The sequence below is a fragment of the Nanorana parkeri genome, unplaced genomic scaffold (genome assembly GCF_000935625.1).
Source record: "Nanorana parkeri isolate BGI_ZX_2015 unplaced genomic scaffold, ASM93562v1 scaffold497, whole genome shotgun sequence".
In the NCBI taxonomy this organism is placed as follows: Eukaryota; Metazoa; Chordata; class Amphibia; order Anura; family Dicroglossidae; genus Nanorana; species Nanorana parkeri.
The window spans coordinates 77,522-103,078 of NW_017306765.1; the positions used below are offsets into that span (position 1 = coordinate 77,522).

General features: G+C 41.9%; 1 protein-coding gene across 1 annotated transcript in view; it reads right to left on the reverse strand.

Annotated features, from left to right (window-relative positions):
* The window catches only part of LOC108790729 (SRC kinase signaling inhibitor 1-like), a 584,474-nt gene that overhangs the window by 50,068 nt on the left and 508,849 nt on the right, over positions 1–25,557 (reverse strand). Inside the window, exons 15-17 of the mRNA XM_018561058.1 lie at positions 15,270–15,304; positions 11,380–11,549; positions 10,668–10,843 (exon numbers count right to left, since the gene is read on the reverse strand). Of these exons, the coding sequence (XP_018416560.1) occupies positions 10,668–10,843; positions 11,380–11,549; positions 15,270–15,304 (381 nt within the window). The remainder of the gene's footprint in view (positions 1–10,667; positions 10,844–11,379; positions 11,550–15,269; positions 15,305–25,557) is intronic.

Genomic DNA, 25,557 nt, shown 5'->3' on the forward strand with positions numbered 1-25,557 from the left:
TATATATATATATATATATATATATAAAGAATGCATTTGTTGCAAATGCAGTCCACTGTGCAGCAAGTGTGCGGGGGCGTGCAATGTAAATGCAATACAGATTTTACTAATACAACCGCATACTGGTATATTTGTTCTGCATTACTTGATAAATCATACAATAAGACTTTTACTTTAAATCTAATTGTATGATTTACAAGTAGTACAGAACATGGATATATTAGTAAAATCTGTATTGCAATTACACTGCATATCACTGAACACATGGACTGAATACACTTTGCAGCAAGTGTTTAGTGATCTGCAGTGTAAATGCAATACAGCCCAGATTCTTTCTTCCCAGCTCTACTACCAGTCCTGGCATAAGTGCAAATGCTAAAATGTACTGTCCATGTAAAGTTAAATACAGATATTTACAAATAAAGATAAATGATTTGTTAAATTGTTTTTTTTCCAGATTTACCTGTCCTAAGTTGTGCTGTGCCCTCCCCCTCCTTCTCTTCCATGCCTGCCGGGTCTCTGTGACAGGCACACAACACACACACACAGACAACCTGTCACTTCACAGGCTGGCTGCTGCTGACAATGGATGGCCGGTCCGTCTCCCCACCGGCGCTGCCGTGACTCATTTTCTGTCTGCTGCTGGGGGCGAAAGGGACAGCTTTTGTGGTCCTGTGACAGAAAGTACTGGCCACGGGGTGAGGTAATTGCTGACTACTATGTTAGCAATAGGTTGAAACAGGTGGTCAGTTACAAAATGGGTTAACTCACCTAAACAGGGTGTGGACAGAAGGTTTTAAAAGGAGATGCAGCTAACAGGTCACTAGAGAGAGAGAGACTGTGAGTGCTGGTTCACACCTGACCGTTTTGTAGTGCGTCCTACGCTCGGTGAACGCACTACAAAACGGGCCAAAATGTAAAAAGCATTGAAGTCAATGGTATAGTTCCCACCTGTCCGTATTTCAGTCCGTCCCGAACGCACTACAAAACGGGCCACGCATGAAAAGGTCCCAAAGCGTTTTTGCTGCGTATTGGTCCGTTTTGTAGCGCGTTAGTGCCCATAGACTTCGACGGGAACGGACGAAATAACTGAAATCGCGCATAGAACGCGCGTTCCACACATGTCTACAGAAGACCACTCCCCCAGAGAGCTGTTGGAGAAGAAAAGATGGAGGATTGTGCCATGCTTGATACTGAGGCCTTTATTAGACAGGTGCAGGGAAGGCCATGTATCTATGACATGCGCCATGCGCATTACAAAAACAGGCGCATAAGGCAACGTGCCTGGGTGGAGATAGCGGAAGCTTCGTGGCCGGACTGGGAAACCTTCCCAAAGCAAGTCAAAGAATCAAAAGGTACATTAGCAAATGTTGAATATTTTCTTGCATACGGTATGCACTGTTATGCGTCATGCGTGCATTGATTGCATAGACTTGTGTTCATCATTTACGTGAAACATGCGTCCATGTCTGCTATGTTTTCATGCAGAATGCATGCAGTGTGTACTGACAGGTGCGCATTTTTTTCAGTAGTATTTTTAATGTGCAGCTATTTTAATGTGACATGCGTGCAGCTATTTTAATGTCCCATGCGTGCAGCTATTTATGTCCCATGCGTGCAGCTATTTTAATGTGACATGCGTGCAGCTATTTTAATGTGACATGCGTGCAGCTATTTTAATGTCCCATGCGTGCAGCTATTTTAATGTCCCATGCGTGCAGCTATTTTAATGTGACATGCGTGCAGCTATTTTAATGTCCCATGCGTGCAGCTATTTTAATGTCCCATGCGTGCAGCTATTTTAATGTGACATGCGTGCAGCTATTTTAATGTGACATGCGTGCAGCTATTTTAATGTAACATGCGTGCACTTATTGTTATAAACAAAATACTCAAGTCTGTTTTCAAATCAAATATATTTTATTGGTATCAGATCAAGGGAAAAAGTTTAATTTTTTGAGGGGAATCAAGACTGAATCGCTTGCATCTGCCATGACACCTCCCCCTCAGGTGTCATGAAGTATGCAGCGAATCGGTCACGAATGCTGCCACTATTCGTTGTTCCACGCCTGCCGCTGCATTGGCTACTCTCCATGCAGTGCGCCAATGAATCATCAAAATTAAACCCATCTCTACAACGTACAAAATTGTGAAGGGCGCAAGCTGCCTTCACCGCAGAGATGGCGTTTTCAAGTTTGAGGTTTATTGGCGAGTGCAGGAAGCGCCATTTATTGGAGAGTATGCCAAAGGCACACTCCACAACCCTGCGTGCTCTGGTGAGCCTATAATTGAAGACCCTCTTCTCCAGACTTAGCCCATGACCGGAGTAGGGCCTCATTAAATGCTCACCCAGGGCAAATGCCTCGTCTCCTACGAATACATAGGGCATTTCAGGTTCAGCAGTGCCAGGCAGCGCGGCGTTCCCCGGGAGGTCAAGATCCCCGCTTCTCAACCTCTGTCCCAATTGTGAATGGCCAAATACCGCAGAATCGGAGCTGCTGCCGTATGATCCAACATCAATATAGCGGAAGCAATAATTTGCATCTGCAACTGCAAAAAGAACGAAAGAGAAATATTTTTTATAATTGAAAAAACGGCTCCCACTGCCAATTGGTTTAAGGATTCGCACATGCTTCCCATCTAGTGCTCCAATGCAGTGTGGGAAGTTGCAGGATGTGGCAAATGATGCTGCAATTTCAACCCACTCCTCTTTGGTTGGTTCCTTCATCACGACATCATGGAGGACCTCCCAAATCGCAATGCATGTTTCCTTGATTATTTTGCTTGCAGTTGATTTGCCAATCCTAAACGAATAATGAATCGTGGCTAATGACTGACCAGTCGCCAAATACCTAAAAAATGAAAGATAAAAGCAAGAATTTAATTAGTTCATGATTACATTTTGTTTCCACAGTTGTTATTCTGAAAAAAAAATGAAGAAGTATAAAAGACGCGTTCACACGCCAACGCCGGAAGGAACGTGAATACCGGAGTGGCGCGGCTGCCAGTGCCCCGTACCGGTACATACACGCGGAGCAGCTATCCTTCCTCATCCCGTGCATTGAAATGCGGAGGCAAGTCACGTACATTGCAATTAGTATGGCATTAATGTAGTCTCATGTAACATGCATAGAATAATATATATAGCACATACTTATGTCTTGTTTATTACTCTTGACAGCACCGACAGTAGCTGGGAGCCTAGTGAGAGGCCTGAAGAAGAGGAGGTTGAATCGGCCACATCGCCGACAGCGCTGGCGTTCTCCCCAGGACCACTGAGCCCACCCCCAGGAAGCATTACAGCGACACCACCAGCCCCACCTCCACCAACAGCACCGCCGACACCAGGCACCTCGGCCACAAGAACCAGGGGCACGCTACGCAGGCGTAGCGTCGTCAGACCACGACGACAACGATTTGTCAGGGAGGAGAGCAGGCTGCTCGAGGTCCTGGACAGCGTGACCAATCCACTCCCCAGGCTTTCCAGCGCAGGTCATTTCCTGCTCAGCTTGGAGGAGAAACTAAACATGGTGCCTTTACAGAGACAGTCGGCAGCACGGGAAGGACTAATCCGATTTGTCGATTCCCTAATTCTCCAAGAAGACTTGACACCGCATGACACTGCACCCATACCTGCCCCTCCCATTCGACAACCACCTCAGCATGTCCATCGCATGCACACACATGCCTATCAAACACACACACACACACCCATGCAGCAACACCCGGAAACATGGCACCCACGCCCACATTCCCCCTATATTTATCCCTCCACCAGCCTGTCACAACACACACAACAACCGGCTGGCTATTCCACACGTGGAATGAGGGAGGACATGCAGGTGGATGAGCCTAACTTTGCGCTCCCAAACTATGAAAATCTCTAAATTTGGCCTTCAAAAGTCTGTGTAAAGGCACCGTGTTAAGTTTCTTCTCCTATCCGGTTGAGCAGGAGAATGTTTAGATGGCCTCTTTATGTTTCTATTTATAGTAAAATTTAACGAGAATTTAACAATGAGTTTGTGTGGTTTTTTATGGGGTTTAACACAAATTGTATTCAATTTATGATCTGTTATTTGTAGTTCCACAAACCGGTGTAGCTCCCAGATTGTAGATCACAGCTCGCTGCATGAGCAAATCGCCAGCTGACAGTGTATATATGTAATTGGTGATTGATATGTACTGATTTATATTCATAAATTAGTACACATAAATAATTAATTTCATACCTATACCCGCTACTAATCACAGAGAGCACACATAAACTTTATTTCTGCTTCTATACGCCAACATTAATTCGTTTATAATTATACAAAGGAGTCATGTACATAACTTACCGCAAAGTGATCACCAATCGTTCCGGAGGTGGAATGCTGTCCCGCATGAAGGTGTCCTGACGCTCCAACTTGTCAGACAGCAATCCCAGTAACTCATCAAAACTGAAAATGTATATAAAGGTTTGTGGTCAATACTAGTAAGCAATATGAATACATGAACAACATATACATGTATTCCATTACAAGGAATGGGACAGAACAACAATAAGCACTAACAATTGTTTATGTACTAACCTCTTTATCGACATGCGGGTGTAGTTGAAGAACTTATCCTCATGTCCACGTAGTGTCTGAAACATAGCCCAAAATTGCCCTCTCTCCTCGCGGTTTGCTATTATCGGATGTATCCAGAATCTTCGCCTACTATCCCTCCTTCTCCACAACGCTATCAGACGCAGTGCTGCAACGACTGCTGCAGTCCTTCGTCGTATGGTCAGCTTTATAATGTCAAAAATAATCCAAAACTGCTCTCTGCAAAAAAATCCGACACACACACCACAAAGGTCTTTAATACAGGAAAGGGAAATGCTGCTTCTCAGGAAGTCTTTTTCATTGGACGCTTGCGGAAAAACAGGAATTCTTCTTCATTGGATACCTCTGTTGTCACTCCAAAACCCTTAAAAACGCGCGTGCAACGCGTGTTTCTAATGTAAAAAAAACGCACTAAAAACGCACATGAAAACGCGCCAAACTTCGGGAAGAAAACGGGCGTGTGACGCGCTTATGCAATACGCACAGGTGTGAACCAGGCATGAAACACAGATCACCCAGGCTGCCACACTAGAGGAATAGTGAGACCTGAGAACATTTTATGTTTGTTTGGCAGGTGTTTAAAAGCTTAGCTTGCCACCTTTATTCAGTGAGGGTGAAACTGTTTAGATTGATCTCTGACAGAGATAGCCTTTTTGTTTATGTGTTTTTTGTTACTAGCTGGCTTGAGAAGACTCAGTGCTGTTTGTTAAATAGTTGTCACTAACTGAGTACAATAAACTTCCCTGCTAAGGACTTTTGGACTCCAGCCTCTACAAGTTTATTGGCTTACTGACTGCATTGTGACACAGTGTTACCCAGGAGCAGACACACACTGTTACAGGGCCCCTATAAAGTATGGGGCCCAGGGCAGCTGCCCCATTTTCCCCGCAGTAAAGACGGCCGTGATTACCACAATACATGCAAATCACTTACAAATGTGGAAATGGACTTTAACCCTTGCAGTGGATATGGATTCATTGTGGGACTAATGACATACCAGCAGCTACTTATGTTACAGATCCTTATTAGTTGCTACATATGTTATTGATATTTATTGGCTGCAACATATGGTATTGCTCTTTCCCAGTTTTTACAGTGTTACAGATCTTTACCAACCGCACTGGGTAATCGTATACCATCATATCATATTCCCTTTTAGCCATTGATGGGGTCGGAAGCATTTTAGATTTTTTTTAGATGTTTGTATTTATCTAATTATATGTTTTTCCTGTGAGATTAAAAGAACCCTTGATTAGTAAGTCCAGAGTAGACTAGTAAGCTGGAAAAACTTTGCTTTGTATAGTTTTAGCTCATTTCGGATTTTTCATTGTCTAATTTTTCAGGATTCGGGTCCAAAAGTCAATTCGGTTTGGGATTCGAACTAATCTGAATTTGTGTTAATTTCGGATACGGTAGTATTTACAAAAATTTCTTGTTGCAGCAAAGTGACATTAGAGAAAAGGAAAAAAAATTACTTTTTTTTACAGTCCAAAGAAGCAATATGAAAAAGAAAAAGCGTGGGGTTCCCCCCCTTTAGGTCTGCTGGGACTGTTAGGGGGGACCCCCGATGTAAAAAAAAAAATGCCTGGGGTCCCCCCCCCCTCCCTTCACCATACCAGTCCACATGCCCTTGACATGGGGAGGGTGCTTTGTCAGGTGATGACCCAGGTTCCTGACTGCCTGGGAAGCCGGCTCCATGCTACCTCGCGGAACTGTTGGTCAGAGGGATACATTTGATCCTGTCCTCTTTTGTTTTTTGATTTTTTTTTTTTCTGTTTGTCACTTTCTTCCCATATTATAAAGCTGCTATGATGGCTACGTGCTTGGTTGCTAAGCAATGGGGAGAAGCTTTCCTCTGTCAGCATGTCCATGTGCTCCTTGGATCCCTGGTTGCGGACGACGCACTTCCTACGCTATGCGCCAACAACGCTCCCTGGTCTCCATGACAATGCATGATACAGCTGCGGTACCACCTATTCGTCTACCTGCCCGTCAGTGCACTTGTTCTTCTTCACGGGGCACCCTGGTGAGTCTACCATCATGTATGCTATGTTATATGTCACACGGCCCTTTGATTTTACTTATTGATATGGGTCATTACTTATGTCTTTATTTGTTTTTGAAATTCTCTTTATTCACTCATTTGTCACTATGTTTGCCCTGATGAAGGGACTTGGATTTATTTCATCCTGCGTGTGCTGGTGATATTCATTGCTATTAACTCTGGGTATGCACAGCGCCCTCAGTGGACATCACTGCGAGCACCACTGCTATTTCAAGCACCGGTTCTGACTGGTGTATGGTGTGCAAGGGACATCCTTGTTTACTGATCTGATTTTCTTCAATCTCTGCCTAGCACCCCAGCATACGACCAGTGGATGCATACGACCGATCGGATGGAGAGATCTTCATCATACCCAGCAAGTAACTGACATTTTATCTACCTCATTGATTGATCTACATGGAGATACAGTTTCGCATACTATAACATCTACCTGTACATATAGCAGGCAAGAAATTGATGCCATACTATTTCACTCAAATCCTGCAGCCGCATTTGGCTCTAACTCAGCTATAGAACTATTCCGTGATCTTAAACAATTGAGAAAGAAGCGTGTTGATCTGGAACTACATGGACTAACTTTATCTGAATAATATCGTGCTCGGAAAGTTCCTAGAGGCTTTCGCATTCATAATCAACCCACTATAAGCTGACAAAAAAAGAGATTTCTGCAAAAAGTTTGTGCAACATTTGCAACATTTCAACACAAAATTATCTCAACTATATGCTGCTGGTAATAGAGGAAGTAAAGGTGCAACTTTACCAAATCAATAAAGATATCGCAGCGCATGAAAACCATATCAGGAACAAAGTGACAGACGAAACCCTTTATAACTGAACTTTCCAAAATCGAATCTGAAATCACTTCTTACGCTGATAAAATCAGAACTGCCAAAAGAGAAAAATTCAAACAGGTGTGCCAAGACTACCAGGAGGGAAGTGTATACACCTGGTTCACCGGCAAAAGCGCACAAAGGCAACGCAGGAGAGGTGCGTTTGCACAAAGAGGCTCCCGACAAAACACCAGTTCCAGTAAGAATCTATCAACAGACAGTGACATCCCTATTGCAGAATCACAGAGTACCACGATCACCAACGCTACCCCTTCTCCTTTTTTAGCGGTACCAGAGAGAAAACGCACCAGGAGGAGCGGTAAAAAACTAAAACCGCGAACCTCCCATGGACACCAGATAACGCAAGCCAAGGAATGTCCGGTAATTAACCTTTCTTCTAAATCTCTAACTAGTAGGGAGATGTGTGTTTAAAGCAAGGATTTGTCTTTCTGTCCTACATTTAAGTTCAACAACTTTGAATTTGAGATAGACACTTAGAAAAATGTTGTTTTAGTTTAATAGAACGTTCCAGTTTATGACACTCCTTGCACTTTGGCAATTGATACTACCAGCACTAGGTTTAGAAATAAAAGTTATTTTATCCCACCTGGAGTATTCCCAAATAGGGATGCACCGATACCGGGTTTTCGGTATTGAGTACGAGTACCGATACTTTGCTTTCGGTACTCGCTGATACAGAGTACCGGTTACATCCTCTGGCATTGATTGCCTTCCCTGGCAATCAAGAAGCCGGGGGGTCGGTAATGAAATGCCGACCTGCTTCCTGATTGCCCAGGAAGCCGGCTCCATCTTGTTTGGGCGCCTTGATTGTAATTGGCGGAGAAACCAGCTTCCCAACCAATCACCATCAAGCCGGATTCCTGGCCAATCAGGAAGCTAGGCGGGGAGTAATGACCCACCTCCCCCGATTGGCCTGAAACCCGGCTTCATCCTGATTGGCTGGGAGGCTGGCTTCCCTGCCAATCAGCAAGGAGTCAGCTGTTTGGCTGGGGCTAAAATGCTGTGCCTGACTGTCTTTCCCCCCTCTGGGATCTGTATGTGCAGTAGGATCTATAAATTATCTGGCACAGCACCCCCACTCAGAATTTAAAAGATATAACATCAGACAAGTCAGCAAATGGTATGCAGAAAGTCTCTGGTCTTGGTACTGTGCATGGTGATGGAGTAATTATCAATATTAGGTCTGAAAGCACACAAAGCTTTTGCAGAGCTCTTCAAAGCAGGTAGCTGGCACGCTGGGAACTGTTGTCCCTCTTGTGAATGCCCCGCAATATTTCACCCTCCAATCGCAGCGCTGACCCCTCAGTACACGCTCCCCTCTCACTCACCTCCAGTGTAGTCAGTGTGTACACTTCCAGCTGCTGGTCCGTCCAATAGGAGGAGGTGTGACGTCAGGGGGCGGCTCGTCAGCTGTTCGGACGGCTTGATGCTGATTGGCCAGGAAGCCGGATTCCCGGGTAATCAGCATGGAGCTGGCTGCTTGGCCGGCTCTAAGCTGATTGGCTGGGAATCGGTCTTCACGGCCAGTCAGCATGTGGCCGGCATTCCCGGACAATCAGGAAGCCGGGAAGCGGTCATTACACGCCGCCCAGCTTCATGATCACGCAGGAAGCTGCATCCACGTTTCCCTACTGCACTGCCAGTCAGAGGAAATATCCCTCTGACCGGACGTCCTGGTGTCGGGGATGGTATTGGAGCATTTGGGAGAGTACGAATACTCGCCCAAATATACTCGGTATCAGCACCGATACCGATACTAGTATCGGTATCGGTGCATACCTTTTCCCAACTATAGAAACATTAATTAAAACCCTGAAACATCAAACATATGAGGTTGCCAATCACAGAAGGACCTATACCACTGCACAGGCTCTTAATTTAAACAGAATTGAGACAGCGTCCCTCAAATCCCTACAGAGCGATACATCAATTATCATTAAGCCGGCTGAAAAAGGGGGTGCTGTTATTATCAACTATTCTGATTATAGAATGGGCATGCTGAGACTAATCTCTGATGACTCCAGTTATGCATCTATCACACATGGCCCTATGTTATCCATTCATTGTAAGCTATCACAACTTGTAGACTACTTGAGACTTGAGATCAGGCCTTCTCTCCAAGGGAATAGCGGAATGGGTATATACTGTACTGAACACCCACACACACCCATAATTTATGGTCTTCATAAAGTGCACAAAGGTTGCAACCCATTAAGATACAGACCCGTAGTGGCTGGGACAGGTTATGTTCTACAACCTCTGACCATGCTCATGTACCATTTTTTCCAACCCCTTGTTAAAGACTTACCATCCTATATTAGAGACACTAATGACTTAATTGATAAGCTACAATGTATTGATGTGATTGGTCCTGAATGGTTATTTCTAACTATGGATATTGCTGCCCTCTCTACCTGCATACCCACGGAGTTGGGCCTTGAAGCAGCAGGTAATTTTTTGTTCCAGAGGGAGGCACGATCCCCTCCTACTGACTTTATATTGGAAAGCCTCCGAATGATTCTGGAGAACAACTACTTCAGATTTGAGAAGCACTATTACCTGCAAACTAAGGGCATGGCTATGGGCAGTTGAGCTGCTCCTTCCTATGCTAATCTTTTTGTAGGATATCTTGAGGAAAAGTATATTTATCCTTCTGAACTCTTCTGCCATGTAAAACAATAGACTAGATACATTGACGATGCTGACAAATGCCAGAACTAGATTTGATTCCCCCATACGTAGGGAGAACAACTCTAATTGTGCACTTTTTATCACTAAATTCAATCCGCACTCTAGCCATATTGCATGTACCTTACGACGCAACATTAATATCTTACAGGGTGACAAAAAACACTTTCACCTTTGGTCAAACAGACCCCGTGGATTGTGTACTCCAAAAATAGATTCCATTAGAGATCATTTGGTGTGTGCTGACCCATAGACATGTGCAAGTAAAGTCCCCTGCCCCCCGCAAACACACACATACAATGGAATTAAAACTGTAATTGAAAATTACTGGCTCCTAACTTTTTTAGCTGGCTCCTATATGCAAAGCAAATTTCTCAAGCCCTGCTTTAGTTCATATAAATTATATGGTCTACCTTCCCCTTTCTTTTTTGGGGGAGATATTCTGATAGAAATATAACAGGCCAATATTCTCACTTTAACTGCTGAGTGATGAGCTCTTCTTCATTCAGGTATTTCAACCTTTCTTCCTCCACCATGGCTCTCTGTCGCTGTAAGGGGTCTTCCTGTCTGCGTATTGTGTCTGTCACCCGCACACTGATCTCTGTCTCTGTGCGCTTCAGCATGTTCCGCACAGTCTCCTGATTCTGCAGCTGTAAAGAAGATAAATCTTAATTTTTAACAGAGTATGTTGATCTGCTAGGTTCTAGCCCCATAATAATCTGATCCACAAAGTTATGCATATTTATTTTAAACCAAAGTCTGTTTTCTATCCTTCATCTATGAAAGGCAGTTATTTCAATGCATTTTAAAAACTAATGTACTTAGACTTCAAATCATTAAACGAAAACAATTTAGACCAGCACAAAATCTGATTTTATCTAAAAAGAAGTGCCATGAGTTACTTAAGAGCTAAAAAGTACTCTTTGGCTGCCAAATAAAGGAGGGGGATCATTTTTCAGAATAAATCAGATGAAATTTAGGATGCATAAATAACCCACTGTGCATTTGAAACCCAGAAATACCCCACTCATATCACAATATGTACGCTGGAAGTTACCTATATATGGGTTAAACATAGCTATATGAATAACAGTTAAAACAATAAAGGTCCTTACAAAACCACTATTTTCCATATATTCCATTTGTTTTATCCAAGCTAAAGTCAAGAGTTCTGTTCACCATGTACCTGCAATTTTTTTAGCTGTTGCAGTTGGTTCTTTAGCTCACTGGCATTGTGCTGAAGGTCATGGAGATGAAGCTGCATGTGAAGGCGAGTGATTGCTTTACTCTGGTCTGCTGGGGTGGAAGAAGATCCTGAATTGAACAGAGGAGTTCCAGCATTCTGATGGCCACAGGCTTGAAGTAACAAACAACAGATTTGCTTAAGGTAAGTGCATTTTATCATCACAGAAAAAAAACCTAAAATAACAAGATACCACCATTATACCTATGAATGTTCCGTAAATGCTTATACTGGCAAATACTATTATATGTTTTATCACATGTATGGTTAGGCATATCTAATAAATCACAAGGATCCCTGAGAGTGTACTTCTTGAAGGCTGTGCATCTCTCTCTCTCTCTCTCTCTCTCTCTCTCTCTCTCGTCAAGAAACATCACAATGCTGACATTTGTTTTTATGTTAAGAGGCAGAAAGGAGTTTATAATGGTTGATTTTGGCAATAGGTCTCCTACATCCCAACCATACGTAGATTACCAATAAAGGAGACCAAGATGCAGCAACACACTACAGCAAGACTTACATAAAAAGAGGTAGGCAACGCTCTATGCATGCAAAGGGAAACGTTTTAAAAATCACACTAAAATGAGCCTAGCTCACACAGAAATATAAATGCAATAAATTTTTCCACATAAACTAAGATTTTTTTCAATAGTCTGTCTTGCTTAATTCTGTGGCTAAAATCCCCTGCGGTCCTAGCAACCAATGTCTGAAGTGGTGGGGCCTGCACTGGGTTGTGGCTGACAGTGCCACAACAGCCTCAAAGGCAGGTGTATCCACTGTCAGGCAGCCATACCCAGTGCAGGTGACGGCGGACATAGAAGGAGTTCTATAGCCCATAGAGCTGAACTGGACAGGGCTAATAAAGCCCTTTATCAATGAGCTTTGGGCTTGTGTCGACAGGCAAATGCAGCTTTCATTTTACATTAGTTTGTGACACTTTGGAGATCATACATAATTAATTGCAGGTTATTGTGACCTGCAGTTGACTGCCTTCTGACCCACTTTTGACAAAAGCCCACATAGATCCTGACAACACATTTAAACAGCTGTTTAACAGCTATTAAACAGATATAACAAAATGCTTTGAAATTGTTTTTTTCTTTAACCAGGAGGTAGCAAGTAGTAAGAGAAGTTCATAGTTAGTCTCCATTCATAACTCAGCACTTTGAACGTGCGGCAAATGCACACAAGAATGCGCACTTTCACACCTGTTTGTGAAACCTATCAAGGATGCAAAACACTCTTGCTGTGCCATTACCAATGCCCCCCGTGTTTGTGTGTTAAAGCGTGCACAAATGCAGAGGAAAGAAACACCCAACGCATGGCTTTACTACATATACACTTTTCCTCGTTTGTTGCGCATGTGGGAACCCATCAAAACCAATGGTGATAAGCAGCAAACACAGGAACAAAACGTGCATGAACGCAACACGTGTTCCCGTTATGCCTGGGTATAAATGTTAGTAAAAAATAAAGTGTCATGGTTTTTTTTTATTATTATTATTTTCATAGCTGTTTAATGATGAGAGTGATCTTACATCCCCAAATTCCAAAAAAGTTGGGACGTTTTGTAAAATCTACATAAAAACAGAATACAAATTTCATAAACCGAGATTTTATTCACAATATAAAATAGAAAACATATCAAATGCAGGGGCGGACTGACAACACATGGGCCCCCCAGGGAATACAAGATTATGGGGCCCCCTTGTGCTCCGCCCATATACAAGTCCCCCCCACACGCCCCACCTGCATAGACATTCTTGTGTCACAGACATTTTTTCTCCACATTATTTTTCAAATAGTGGGCCAATTCACTAAGATGAATTGCCGGGGAACTGGCTGTCCATGCTTCTGGGCTGTGAGCTGTGGGAGGTTAGTGGGAGGGGCCAGACAGTGTCAAAGGCAGTGTTCTATAATTTTTCTCGATCCTATAAATGTTCTCCACTGTGTCACTTCCAGTGGGGCCGAGTCATCCGAATCAGCTGTTTTCATAGCATGCGCACCAAGACGCAGGTGGGCTGACCGGGTGCAGATGGCAGAGAGGTAGCGGCGAGGGGACCGTCAGTGACGGGCCCCCTGATGGCCGCGGGCCCTCGGTCCGTGCCCGACTGCCCGAATGGTCAGTCCGCCCCTGATCAAATGTTTAGACTGAGAAAATTTACCATATAAAAATAAGGTCATTTTGAAAATGATGGCAGCAACACTTCTCAAAAAAGTTGGGACAGGGCAACAAAAAGCTGGCAAAGTAAGTTTTACTAACTAGGAAGAGCAGGAGGAACATTTTGCAACGAATGAGGTTAGTGGGCAAGAGGTCAGTAACATGATGGGGTATAAAAAGAGCATTTTAGAGAGATGGGCAGAGGTTTACCATCTAAAAATTGTTGAACAATTTCAGAATAATGTTCCTCAACGTAAAATTCCAAAGACTTTAAATATATCACTATCCACAGTACATAAGATCATCAAAAGATTCAGAGAATCTGGAGAAATCTCTGTGCTCAAGGGACAAGGCCGAAACGCAATATTGGATGCCTGTGATCTTCGGGTCCTCAGGCGGAACACTGCATTAAAAACAGTCATGATTCAGACATCACTACATGGGCTCAGGAATACTTTGGAAAATCACTGTCTGTGAACACAGCTCACCGTGCCTTCCAAAAATGCAAGTTAAAGCTCTATCATGCAAAGAAGGAGCCACATCTGAACATGATCCAGAAACGCTGCCGTCTTTTCTGGGCCAAAGCTCATTTAAAATGGTCTGTTGCAAAGTGGCAAACTATTCTGTAGTCAGAGGAATTGAAATTTGACATTACTTTTGGCAACCATGGGTGCCTCATTCTCTGGACTAAAGAGGATAGGGACCTTCTGACTTGTTATTAGCGCTCACTTCAAAAGCCTGCATCTCTGATGGTATGGAGGTGCATTAATGTGTATGGAATTGGCAGCTTGCACATCTGGAAAGGTACCATCAAGTTTTTGGAGAAGTGTTGCTGCCATCAATTTCAAAATGACCTTATTTGTTTCTTAAAATGGTAAATTTCCTCAGTTTAGCTTCCTGGATGTAACAGGCTGTATATGTCGGCAGCGATGTCTGTTAACATACAAGTGATCCGCCGGCTTATACGGTGGATATATATATACCTTCAGAACAAGGCAATATATTAATTTATATTTTACACCTACTTTCTTACGGAATCCACCTTTAGCGCTGTGTTATCACTTGCACACTGATAACACGAAACTGATGAGCTGTACAAGCTTTTAAAGCGTCGCCTATGGTAAATTTTAGGTATGCAAATTTTTTGCGATTTCGCGGGTGCGCGCAATTTTTAAGCTTGTCATGTTTGGTGTCTATTTACCTGACGTGACCCCGTCTTTTATTTTTTACCCAAAAAATGGGGTAATATTAAATGTAAAAAAAAAGTCAGTAATTTTTCCTGAATATAGTAAAAAATAAAAACCCCAGTGGTGATTAAATACCACCAAAAGAAAGCTCTATCTGTCCCAAACAAATTGTATAAAATTCATTTCAGTACAGCATTGCATGATGGAATAAATGTCAGTCAAAGTACTGCAGCGCTGAATACTGAAAAATGGCCTGGCCAGAAAGGGGGTCTAAACACCTGGTCAGCAAGTGGTTAAACATTTGATATATTTTCTATTTTCTATTGTGAATAAAATATGGGTTTAGGAGATTTGCAAATCATTGGTTTTCATTAAGATTTTACACAGCGTCTCAACTTTTTTGGAATTGGGGTTGTAATTTCATGAAAACATTTACAGGAAAAACATGAGGAGATATATTACAAAACAGCCACAAGTGTACCTACCTGTTTTGTCCCCAGTGGTTGCTTCAGTTTTCTCACTACAAAAGAGGCATAATATAAGACTGCATAGCAGAAAACAGAAAGTGTGACAATACCACAGTTTGTTCCCACCAAATAAGCTATATTGTATACCAATTTCCCCTCACAGCATAACTATGCAATACACGTCCCACTTTGGTGCATTCAAAAAATTATTGCTTGCCATACTTTTTTTTAACCGCATTGTTACGGGCCCATTCACACCCAATGCATTCGGGCTGCGCTGGGCGTTGCGGTTAAAAAAAGTATGGCAAGCAATCATTTTTTAAGTGCACCAAAGTGAGACGTGGAACAATCGCATCGCACCGCAGTGTTTCCATGGACCTTAATAAAATGTCACTGTAACATTTCAATAAAGTTCTAAAAAAAAATCTCCATCAAGTGCACACACATCTGCACACCATCAGTCGTGGTAAGAAAAAGCCCTAAATTCACAACGATATGCTACTACCATGCATTAACCAGGAGTTTTAGATTAATTTAGGGACAATTTTAGCAACACACTATGATTCTTGTTCTTTTTTTTAGTCATTTTTACATCAAAAAGTTTGCTAAGAATTATACGGATCTACTGGCAGTTGAAATTTTGCATCTACTTAAAGTGATATTAAAGTTAAAATGTTTTTAAGCTATTTAAAATGCTGATTAAATTACTTACAATGGATGCTGCTCCTTGAAGTTAAAAGGTTCTAGGTTCCTACAGAATCAGCTGGTCTCCTAAGCACTGGCCCTGATATCCTGTTTCAGGGTGGCTCCTTTCCTTTGCAGTGTCCTATGGAAACACCCTTGTGTGTGCTAGTAAGCTGTGTTTGTGTCCTCACATACAGGAGAATCCTATCGCACTCCTTACTGGTATGTCCCTTGCAGCGGGTGCTGTAGTGACTGCAGATGACGCAGCTTCAGATTAAAGGAGTAAAATATATCGTAGAAATGCAATTGTATGGTATACTGATTGTGCATCATGTGCTATTTTATTGTTTTATTCTACTTTGGAAAATTAATAAAATACTTTGAAAGGCAAATTCAAATGCAGAACAAGAATAAACAACAATTGGCATAATCATCAACATATGGAACCATGTTATTAGCTTTGATGTTGTTACATATTGATAAGTGTCCTGTGGTCACCAACTAGTTCGTCAGATTGAATCTTAATTGTGCGTGGGCAAATGTCAGTGAAGAGTTTCAATGCCTGGTATGAAAGTTGACTCACTCATCCTGCTTTTACAGAGTGGCTGTCTGACTCACAATGGGCTATACTGTGCATGTGCAATGGAAAACCTGGGTTGCCTAGCACCAAAGGACGCTCACAATAGCCGGCATTCGCTGGATGTCAAGATAGCTGCTTCAAGCGGCGTCTGGCATATGTGATCCGGATGTGTGTCATTGCGGAACAGCTTAGTGACCATGTAGCCATACGGGCTGAATATAGGCATGGATGCCTCTGTTAAAGATATAATACATTTATGTGGTATTGTCCATGGGTCCACTATCCCAAAAAAAGGGGGGTGTTGTGTCACCTATGGGCATAAGTAGTACATGAAAGTACCCAGAGACTTAATGCAGTCTATTTACGCGGGAGGCATGCGCATTGGAGCCCGGTCGGGAATATTAATTGGTTATTGCACTTTGGTGATGTGTATTTATGCTCACAATGGACTAAAGATTTGACCATGGTGTGCTGGTGATATATTTTACTACTCCTCAAACACAGAGGCACAGCAAGCCACTCTCCGCCTCACTAATCCCCCTCCTGCCTCCTCCCTTCACCAAGCTCATAGATTGACAGCTGCTGGAGACTCTGCTGTGCCTGATAATATTGTACTGGGCAGGAAGTTTAGGGAAGCTAGGCTGAAAGAGTTGTAGCCATCTGTTTGGAAACATGATGACTGTAAGTGCTTGGGCAAAAATGTAAAAAAAAATACTTTGCTGGGCAGTGTAAATTTGTTTGATCTGGATTCATTATTGAAAAAAGATTAAGAATTTAATGCTACTTTAAATTATGTTATGTCAACTGCTAACAAACAATTGGTGATCACATTCTTGACTTAATCTTTATTTACCTCTGCCTTGTATAAAGTGTTTTAAAGGTTGTGGATAAACAATACAATAAAAGCAAGCTATACTCCTGACTATCCCTCCTGATAGCTTGGGTGGTGGCAGGGAGGCGCTAATTACTACACAGTTAGACTTTCAGATTTGCAAGAAATCGTTCTTCGTAGAACAGCAAAAGAACAGAAGTAGGATGTGCACCACTGTCAGGGTTGCACAAGGACTGTAGCAAGTCAAGGCAATTGTCTGGCTAATGTAAGAACCAGCCAGTATCTACAAGTCATTGCCCAGGGATATATTTTCCTGCCTACGGCCAGCCAAACTTTACTTTTCCATTCTCTCATCACAATCTTTTAAAACATCTGCTCATCTCATCTCCTTTCCTGAGCAGTAAGGCACACATCTACTGTATATAGGAAACTTTGGAATCAAGATCTTCACTTTCTCTGTCTCGCTGACCCTGAGACAGCAGCCACCATTACAACACAATAACCTAATTTTCTGACTTGTTTCCTTTACCATTATGTACCAATATCATCCTGTCAGCCCTATCACAACTAACATATTTCATCGATGAAGAGACATGTTCAGCTGGCTGAATGACATAGGAAAATAACACAACTAATAAGGATTTAATAATATAAAAACATGCATTTCAGGAACTCAGGAATGTAATCTGAAGTGGCAAGCAGACATGTTACCCTTCTCACATATACATACAGTCCCATAAGCCAAACTGTTTTTCTGTGCCTAAAAATATGACTAGTCTCTTCTATATTCTACCTCCTGAATATAGGGATGAAATTTAGATTAAACTCTAAACCTTGAATAGAAAGCAAGAAAAGGATTGGGGTTTCATGTAAGGCATTGACACCATTGCATATTTATAATCAAATATAATTTATTCCATAGAAAAGATAAAATCCATAGGTATGTATACAAAAATCACTGATTTGTGAATAGGCGAGCAACAATTAAGATAAATGTATTTTTGTTTTTGTAATAAATGCACACATATATTTATGTGGTGATTTTTGTATACTACCTACCGCCCCTAAACAATATATCACCAAAAGATCTGCTGCGTAGATAGTTAGCACTTGCTTTACATAAGATTAACAAGATGATATTGTTTCCCAGGGTTTGTGGCTGTGGAGTATTTGCCAACATGTTTTTCTTAAATAAGCTTCATCAGAGGATTTATGTATGGCAACCTTTTAACATAAAACGCATTTGTCAATATAAGCATATAATTATATCATTGATAGTAACAGAATTTCTTATATTCCTGATTTACACACATGAATATAGTTGAATTATTACACTTACAAGAAAAGAAAGGAAAACCATTAGGCATCTGTCACCGGAAGCAAGGACCAACGTCAACTGAGGGCTAGGGCTGTGCAAGGGCCAACTAGATGCAAAATGTCCCCTGTCAAATGTACGTATAACCGTCTCACCCGGGACCATAGAGGAGTGGGCATCCAGGGGCCACAAAACAGCACTCATATGATCAATCATATGACAACCTGTTGTTCAAAATCATATATATCACTGATGTGGTTTATATGGCATCTTGTTTTCCTTATTCCCTCCTTGATGGTAGGAAATCATATTTTCCACTTAATATCCAGTTATTTACTAAACTATAAGTTACCCCTGTTTATATGTATACGATGTTCCTATATATGTGTGCATTATGCGTATGTATTATGTGGTATCCCAAAACATCTCCTTTCTTCAAATCAGGTCGGGGCATATGTGGATGTATATCCAAAGTAGATAGATATGTGTCCCATCTTAAGATGTGTGCCAGCTAGACGCCATGGTTCAGGATCCATTTCCTCTGTCACCTTCTTCAAAATATTTCCCACACTTGAAACCATAATAGTGTCGCATATCATAAGACATACCGTCAGTACTGAATGGTCCGTTATGTAGCATCCTGCTGCACAGCCTCCTAAGGACGATGTTAGAAAGTGCCCCCCCCCTAAATACCCCCCCCCTCCCCCAGCCGTTTCCACCCTATCTAACCAGATTGGTGTGATGACCGGTGGTTCCTCTTTCAATGACAGAGCAATATCCTTAAGGTTTACACCAAAACAAAGAAAACAACACAATCCCATATACAGTAGAAATCTACATTTGTTATACTTATACTTAATAGCAGATTTCCTCAATGGAAGGAAATAACTACATTGATCCGACAGTTACACATCATGGAAATTAGGGTACATTCATATTTCCATCCCAGACAACAGAAGAATGCATGTGTTCCTAACCATAGGCCTCATAAATTGCTCATTAAATGGGGAAAAAGAAGAGGGAAGGAACCAGCTTATTTATAATATCAGATATTGTCAGATCTATTCACTATCGAATCCCTAGTATCTCTGAGTATTTAAAAAGTCTCACAGGAAGGGTTTGAAGCTCACCATTTCGTTCAAACCCGGGGGTACATTTGGCTTAAGTTGAAAAATCCATCTTGTCTCAATTTGCAGCAACTGTTTATCAATATCTCCACCTCTTATATTCTCGTGTACATGGTCTATGATATAGAGCCTAATGCAAGTGGGGTCAAATCCATGGCACAGGCCAACATGTCTACTTATGGGTGTCAACATCTTCCGATTCTCGATTAGATAGAGATGATCATGTATTCGTCTACAAGCCATTCTAGCTGACTTCCCAATATAAAAGGCCCCACAAATACAGTACAGTAAGCAGATTACATGTGTAGTTCTACAATTAACCTTGTGTTTGAGTACCCATTGTTGCCTATTGGGTAGTGGGCTTATCTTTCCTTCCATTACCCAGGGGCATTGGTTACATGTACCGCATTGGCAAGCTCCTGGATTCAACATCTTCCTCCTCATGTCTCCTGGTAGAAACTTTGTGTCACACAGTCACAAAGAGCGAGCTCTTCTGAATACTATTTGTGGAGTGTCTTTGATAAATTCTGGTGGATATGTCTCTCCTAAGTATGTGCCATTGTTTTCTCATAATCTCTTGAACGTTTTGATGAGACGCGAATATCTGGTAATGATTCTGGTTGTATCAGACCAGAATCATTACTAGATATTCGTGTCACTCAGAGATACTAGGGATTAGATAGTGAATAGACCTGATATAATAAATAAGCTGGTTCCTTTCCTCTTCTTTGATGGACCATATGGGCGCCTGAATGTCGATAGTATGCCACACCGAAGATGGAGATTCATATAATCTGGAGGTTTGATTATGCTCTATCCCTCTACCCTCCTCTCCTTTAGAGGTCCCTATGGAGTTACGTCTATGCGATGTGCCTCGCTCCTTTGTGGAAAGTTCTCTTTATTCACATGCGATGCGTCATGATGATGCCACTGGGAGGCGGAGATTGGCCATGAGCGATCTAAATAATCCCTTGTCAGATCGCTGTGCTGGACGTACCCATGACGCCTGGGTTCAAGGGGAGGGGCGCTGGCGCTCTGCTGACACGTGAGCGTGTGCACCCCAGAGCTTGCTGATTGCGGCGTCCTCGCTGGCCATCACGCCAATCTGGTAAGATGGGGTGGAAACGGCTGGCGGAGGGGAGTTATTTAGGGGGATGGAATGGCACTCACTAACACTGTCCTTGGGAGACTGTGCAGCAGGACGCTACATAAAGGACCATTCAGTACTGGAGGTATGTCTTATGATATGCAACAGTATTATGGATTCAAGTGTGGGAAATATTTTGAAGGAGGTGACAGAGGAAATGGATCCTGAACCATGGTGTCTAGCTGGCACACATCTTAAGATGGGACACATATCTATCTACTTTGGATATACATCCACATATGCCCTGACCTGATTTGATTTTTTTAATTTATACTTTGGCTGCCCAGGTAGGCATTCCTTTCCCCATTTTTGAAGTGGAAGAAAGGAGATGTTTTGGGATACCCCATAATACATACGCATAATGCACACATATATGGGAACATCGGACACATATAAACAGGGGTAACCTATAGTTTAGTATAAATCTGGATATTAAGTGGAAAATATGATTTCCTACCATCAGGGAGGGAATAAGGAAAACAGGATGCCATATAAACCACATCAGTGATATATATGATTTTGAACAGCAGGTTGTCATATGATTGATCATCTGAGTGCTGTTTTGTGGCCCATGGATGCCCACCCTTCTATAGTCTTGGCTGAGACGGTTATATGTACATTTGACAGGGGACGTTTTGCATACATAAATCCCCTGAGGAAGCTTATTTAAGCAAAACGCGTTGGTAAATACTCCACAGCCACAAGCCCTGGGATACAATATCATCTTGTTAATCTTATGTGAAGCAAGTGCTAACTATCTACGCAGCAGATCTTTTGGTGATGTATTGTTTAGGGGTGGTAGGCTGTGAATAGGCGAGCAACAACTAAGATAAATGTGTTGTTGTTTTTGTAATAACTGCGCGCATATATTTATGTGGTGATTTTTGTATACATACCTACGGATTTTATCTTTTCTAAGGAATAAATTATATTTTATTATAAATATGCAATGATGTCAATGCCTTACATGAAACCCCAATCTTGCTTTCTATTCATAATCTGAGGAGGAAGAGGCAATGTACACCTAGTATGCTTGTCAGTCTATGTTGGGGAGTATGATCAAGCGTTAAAACAAATAAACTCTAAACCTCCATGGATTGTACCAGAGTTATTTGGTACAAGCTCAGATTTACTCATAACTTATCTTCCCCTAAATCGCCCCTGACCTCCTTTTTATACACCCCCTATCTCCCAACGGGTCTCTTTTCCTTGGGAGGAGAAACAATTGTTTAGATTTAAAGATATCATCGATGTGAAGATTGGACTTTTATATTCCTTTCCAGTCTTCCAAGGGAAATTTCAGCTCCCCTCTAAAACACTATTTGTATATCTCCAAATTAAACATTTTGCTCATGTAGTTTCTGGAACCGCACCATTCCCCAAATGTACCCCATTTGAGTCCCTATGTACACAGACTCCTTCCTCCAGAGGTATGATTTCTATCATATACACTGCCCTGTGCGATCCATCTCCTAATGAGTTTACTAGACGACCTTATATGCTCAAATGGGAGGCCTTACTGGCACTGACCATCACCCAGGAGCAATTGGAGAGTATATAGTGCTCTGCGTCTAGTTCTTCGATTTTGCTCCGTATGCAAAGAGAACCAGTATAAGATACTATATCATTGGTATCATACGCCTGAATTTCTTCAATCTATTTATCCCAGTGTCTCGCCACTTTGTTGGCGATGCCAGTCCCAGGCAGGCTCTCTTTTCCATATTTTTTGGCAGTGTGGTCATATCACACCGCTCTAGAGAAATGTCCAAGATCTTTTGGAGAGACTCATTCACCGTACAATAGCTTTGGCTCCTCTAAATTACTTACTGGGCCTGCCCTTGGAAGGGTTACATAAGTTCGACAAAAAATTGGCTTCCCATGTATTGATGGTGGCTCTCTGCCTTATAGCTTTTGCTTGGAAGTGTGGTACTCCACCCTCGCATGTGGATCTCTATGCTAGAATAAAAGATGTTCAAAAACTGTAATATTTGACAGCTAGGCTGAGTAACACCTTGTCTTTATACAACAATGTCTGGGAACCTTGGGATGCTTTGGAGGATGCTGGTGGCCTGAAGGGAGACCGGTACTTATTTCTTTCTTTTCCTTTTTCTATTCCTTTTTTGGCTTTGCTCCTTCGTTTTTCTTTGTTTTTTCTACATGGTTTGGCTTAATGCCATATTTTACATTCTTCTTGTGGCATGAATCTCTGCAACTTTCTTATGTTGATTAATGATATACATGACCAATTTATTTTTCTTATATAAGTACTGCATTATATGTGACGCTGTCCTATGGGTCAAGCGCACACTACTCATACTGATAGATACTTTACCCTAATGCTTGCTTGTACTGCACTGTACATTACTGTGTACTGTTGCAATGGCATTGTCCTTTGTGTTTTGTATACTGTCTCTTATTATTATGAAAATAATAAAATGTTATTCAGAAAAAAAACCTCCTAACCTTTCGATTAAATCTTTCAGGTGGTGTCCTCTTATTTTCTTTAGGGAGCTTCGATTAAACAGTTTACAGATTCTCCCATCACAGTTCAACAATTTGTACACTGCAATCATATCACCTCCTAATCGCCTCCTCAAGAGGCAACCTTCCCTCATAGCCGAGATCTTCCATCCCCCTTTTTAATTTTGTTACCCTTCGCTGGATTAATTTAAGCTCAAAGACAACCTTCCTGTGAATTGGACTGCATACTCAAGATGAGGCTGAACCAGTGTTTTGTAAAGGGGCAGAATTATGTATTTGTCTCTAGAGTACATACCCTTTGCTAGCTTCCGCCTAGAATTGCATGGAGTCTGGCGTCTGCTGGGACCCCCAAATCTTTTCCCTTTACCAATTATCCAATAATGAGTAGCTTGTGTGCACATTTTATCACCCAAATTTATAACTTTACATTTTTCAATATTGAACCTGATTTGCCAGGTGGCTGCCCATCTCCATACTTTATCAAGGTCTTCTTTTAATCTTGCTATGTCCTGTGGTGATTTTATTACCCTGTATATTGTGGTGTCATCGGCAAACACCAAAATTGAACTACCAATAGCAACCTCAAGATCATTAACAAACAGATTGAACCGCACTGGCCCTAAACTAATTGCATTCCAGGAGTTACTTAGTCTTGTTTCATTTATATTTGAAATAATTTCCAGTCGTTTTATTTTTCTCATTATCTTTATTGATCAATATTATTGAAATTGTGCTCCAATTTATTTCTTGTTTATCACCAATTATATTTTGATTATTATTCTGCACTGATTTTTAGTTAATAAATTTATATTTTTGCACACTATTGTCCTCATTTTGTCTTCAGGTTAGCGCAAATAAACTAACTCAAGTTATTTTTGTTGATTTGTGGAAATAAGTTGGGAATCTCCTTAATTACAGATCCTGGCCTATTTTCATAAATAGAAAACTGTTTATTTTATCATTCTGAGTAAACATTCTGACTGTTATGATTTACAAAGTGGCATTTACAATGACAGATGGGAGTGTGCTGCCACAATAGTTGTATTTACAGCCACAGTTAATATTCACATTAATGTTAGATGAGAAATTATATAGTTTATTTTTAGGGCTGGTAATGATTAAAAAGTTTGTGTTCGATTAATTATTATACAGCCAAGGGAACTGTATAACTGGAAGACAAAAGAAAGTATGTCCTTGTTTCTGGCAAAGTGTCCTTGTAATCAGCATGTCCCTATCAGAGCGTCCTTGTATTCATGTATGTATGTCCTTATTCCCGGCAGGGTGTTCTTGTGTTATAGCATGGAGGACATGCCCCTGATAAGCCTCCAGTAACATGGACAATGAGGATCAATACACAAAAAATGATTGGCTTAAACCAAAAATTGCTTTTTCTAAAGCCCATCTCCAGGCAAAACAAAACATGACCCTTGCAGTGGGACTACCCCCACACTGCAAGGGTTAAATGCTCATTTATGTCTAGGGGCCCGGAGTAAAGCACTTCTAGTTACCTGATCTCTGCTCCCCAAATGCCGGCACTATCATCTCTCCATAGGTCTATGGAAGCTGCATTAGATGTTATGACTTCAGCGGTCCGGAGCCAAGGGGGGAGAAGAATCTGCGGGGACCAGTCTACGGCGATCTGGTGACGTCACCGGACTCCTCCCCCCTGCCCCAAGTGGCTCTGTCGGCTAACGAAGGGAAGGGGGATGAGTCCAGTGATGTCACGGACACCGACGTCACCGGATTCCTCCCCCCTTCCCTTCGTTAGCCGACAGAGCCACTCGGGGAGTGGGGAGGAGTCCGGTGACGTCGATGTCCGTGACGTCAACGGATCTGCGACGGAAGACCCGGAAGCCGGCGGAGAGGTGAGTACGGATCAAAAGAACTTTGATCGATCAAAAAAATTAACGATTAATCGACGGATTAATCGTTAATTTCCGCACCCCTATTTATTTTCCTTAAGCCATTTTCTCATTGATATTGTATGGCTAAGTTCCTATACTGCCATCTAGTGGTTATTACACGTGTTTTTCTGTGTTCCCTTCCCTCACATCTATGATGTATTTCCCTTGTGTGTAATGCTCCGCCCTTCTTCTTCAATAGTCATTTCCTGTGTCATGGCTGCTTGTAACATGACCAC